The following is a 2,464-nucleotide window of genomic DNA, read 5'->3' as shown; positions in this document are numbered from 1 at the left end:
GTGTGTGTGTGTGTGTGTGTGTGTGTGTGTGTGTACTCAAGCATACTAAATTGTCGAGCATCTCTTACACATAAATTATGGAATGTACAGCACCGTGCTGCAGCCTGAATGGTGATAAATCCGACAGACAGACAAGTCTGACCTGCTCTGTGGACACCACTACCAAACTGCATTTTACACTTCATACACACTCATGAGCATAGAGTGTCTTTCTATCAGGTGAAATATATATACTGGGCTCTGCTGCAGAAGCTGATGTCACAGTGTGACCCATTTCTAAAGGTAACTGAGTACACACTGCAGGCCTGCGTATGAGCAGCAGTTGCACTTCTATTAAGAAATCAAATCACTGCACGTCAAGATCATTTGACATCTAAGCCACGTGTATCATCTTTAAGTGTGTGTTTGTGTGTGTGTGTGTGTGTGTGTGTGTGTGTTTCCGTGTCCGACCGTGTGGGTTGCCTCCAGGCATCACAGCAGAGGAGGGAACCTACAGACAGCCAGGCAGCTTGGCCCAAAACCTGGACAAGGACGCTGAGCGTGCTGAGGCTTTACTGTAAATATGGGTGTTAAATTATACACACCAAGCCACTGAAGTGCACACTGATACACTGTAGTGTAAGTGAGCTGATCTGGCCGGCTTCACACAAGGCAAGTCTCCCCAAATAACCTCAAGATGGACAAAAGGATAATATTCCCCAAATGTAACACAGTACTTCATGTACTTAATTACTTCCCCTTTTGTAATTTAGGCTCATTGTGGCAATTCTGTAAATCAATAACAGTTGCTTTTAGCTGGATTCATTTCATCACTAAATGTCCTTTACTAATATTTTCTGCAGCCACCATCAGCTGAAAAACTAATCTGAGGCCAGAAATCATTTCACTGCTGAGAAGTTTTGCTGCAAAAGTCAGCGCCAAAAGATAAATGAGATAACTTAAGAGCAATAGCAATGTTTCCCCTTTGAATCGTTTGCGTAATTTAGGTTTGAAATTATGACAACAAAAGTACATTTTCTCTTTCTAAAATATCTTTTTGGGACCCTTTACTTTCCACTAATAAAACGCCTTGAAGTGAGTATTAACCCTTCACATAAATATAACAAGGAGTCTTAATTTAATGCACTCTGCATAAAAGCACCGCGGAGGAAACTCTGGAATTTTGCGCCGTCGAGGCGTGCAGTAACCTTTAAAATAATCCAAACCGAGCATTAATATTACAAAGTATAAGCTTTACATCCATCTAGCAGAAAACATAACGAACGGGACTAACTAATTAAACTTTCTACAGAGAGGCACTATCACAGATGCAATAACCTCTGCGTGGTAAATGTTTTATTTTTATTTTATTTTTCATAATTTTCCTGTATGGCTGCTGATACAATATTTAGGTTTAGCAGTTGTCTGTTGGGTTAGAATAAAGTATCGGCATTTTTCTTAAAGTGAAAGAGGACATTCACATGTTAGAATTAAATAATCGAAATATGACTGACTTCTGTGTGTGTGTTTTCATCTGATGTGAACACAGACTGGTATGTTTATGGGAAGGGACGATATCTGCGTAACACACTACATCTGATTTAAATTGATGGAGTTCGTATTATTATTGAAAGTTGAAAATTGAGAGTAATTTTCTCCTCAATTACAGTGCTAGTTACAATTAAATTAAGACAATAAGTGGAAAAATAAAGAATGGCATGTCTTAATTAACTGCTGGGACGGATCTCCGACTTCTCCGCGAGCTGCTTTTACAGGAAAAGTCAAACGCAGCCAAAGACTTTCCCAACTCTCTGCTCTGTGTGTAAATCTACTAAAACACTAGCAGGCTACGTATAAACCGTAATAATTCGTTAGTTAAATAAAGGCCTATATCTATTTATGTCCGTGAACCAGGAGTGGAAATAACTGGCCTTCAGGACGCACTTCGACAAACTTTCTATTCGGAAAATATTCATTTTTACGCACCGATCACGCAGGAGGAAAAATCCACTTACTTCTCAGAATGACACCGGAGAGGAAAAAGAGAGCCTAACTGCATGCTGTGGATGGTGTGATGTTGTGATTTTTGCAGGCATACTTACGTGTTATTTCTCTCTGGGACAGGTGCTGCGGGTTCCCCTGCTTGCGTCGGGACATCGCCCTGGCATTTACACTGGCATCGCCCGGAGAGCGGCGCTGGAAGGGTCGGCTCTCCTCCTCCTCCTCCTCCTGCTGCTGCTCCTGTATAGGGGCCGCAACCTGGCCCCAAAACCGGCCGCTCTCTGGCCACCCCGAACTGACCGCTCTGCACTGGCCCAAAATGTGGCCCTCGAACTGACCCCTGCGCGATGGATCTCCCTCCAGCGAGCGGCGGCTCCTGCGCTCTGCGGTGACCGGCCGTGGTGCGACGCTGGGCGGCCGGGCGCTCGGTCGGAGTTCAGTGCCAAAGTGGTGGCGCGCCTCCCTTCTAGTGGTGAGGGAGTGG

General features: G+C 44.0%; 1 protein-coding gene across 2 annotated transcripts in view; it reads right to left on the bottom strand.

The window, feature by feature from the left end:
- Positions 1 to 2,464, bottom strand: part of bcl11ba (BCL11 transcription factor B a) — a 45,391-nt gene that overhangs the window by 42,405 nt on the left and 522 nt on the right. For both annotated transcript variants that reach the window (XM_032500602.1, XM_032500603.1), the window contains exon 1: positions 2,082 to 2,464. This exon is cut by the window's right edge and continues 522 nt beyond it. In XM_032500602.1, coding sequence (XP_032356493.1) covers positions 2,082 to 2,136 — 55 coding nt within the window. In that variant the 5' untranslated portion in view covers positions 2,137 to 2,464. The remainder of the gene's footprint in view (positions 1 to 2,081) is intronic.

This window comes from Etheostoma spectabile, chromosome 20, assembly GCF_008692095.1.
Source record: "Etheostoma spectabile isolate EspeVRDwgs_2016 chromosome 20, UIUC_Espe_1.0, whole genome shotgun sequence".
Taxonomy (NCBI): Eukaryota; Metazoa; Chordata; class Actinopteri; order Perciformes; family Percidae; genus Etheostoma; species Etheostoma spectabile.
Note: the sequence above shows the minus strand (reverse complement) of the source record. Positions and strands in the feature narration are given on the sequence as shown.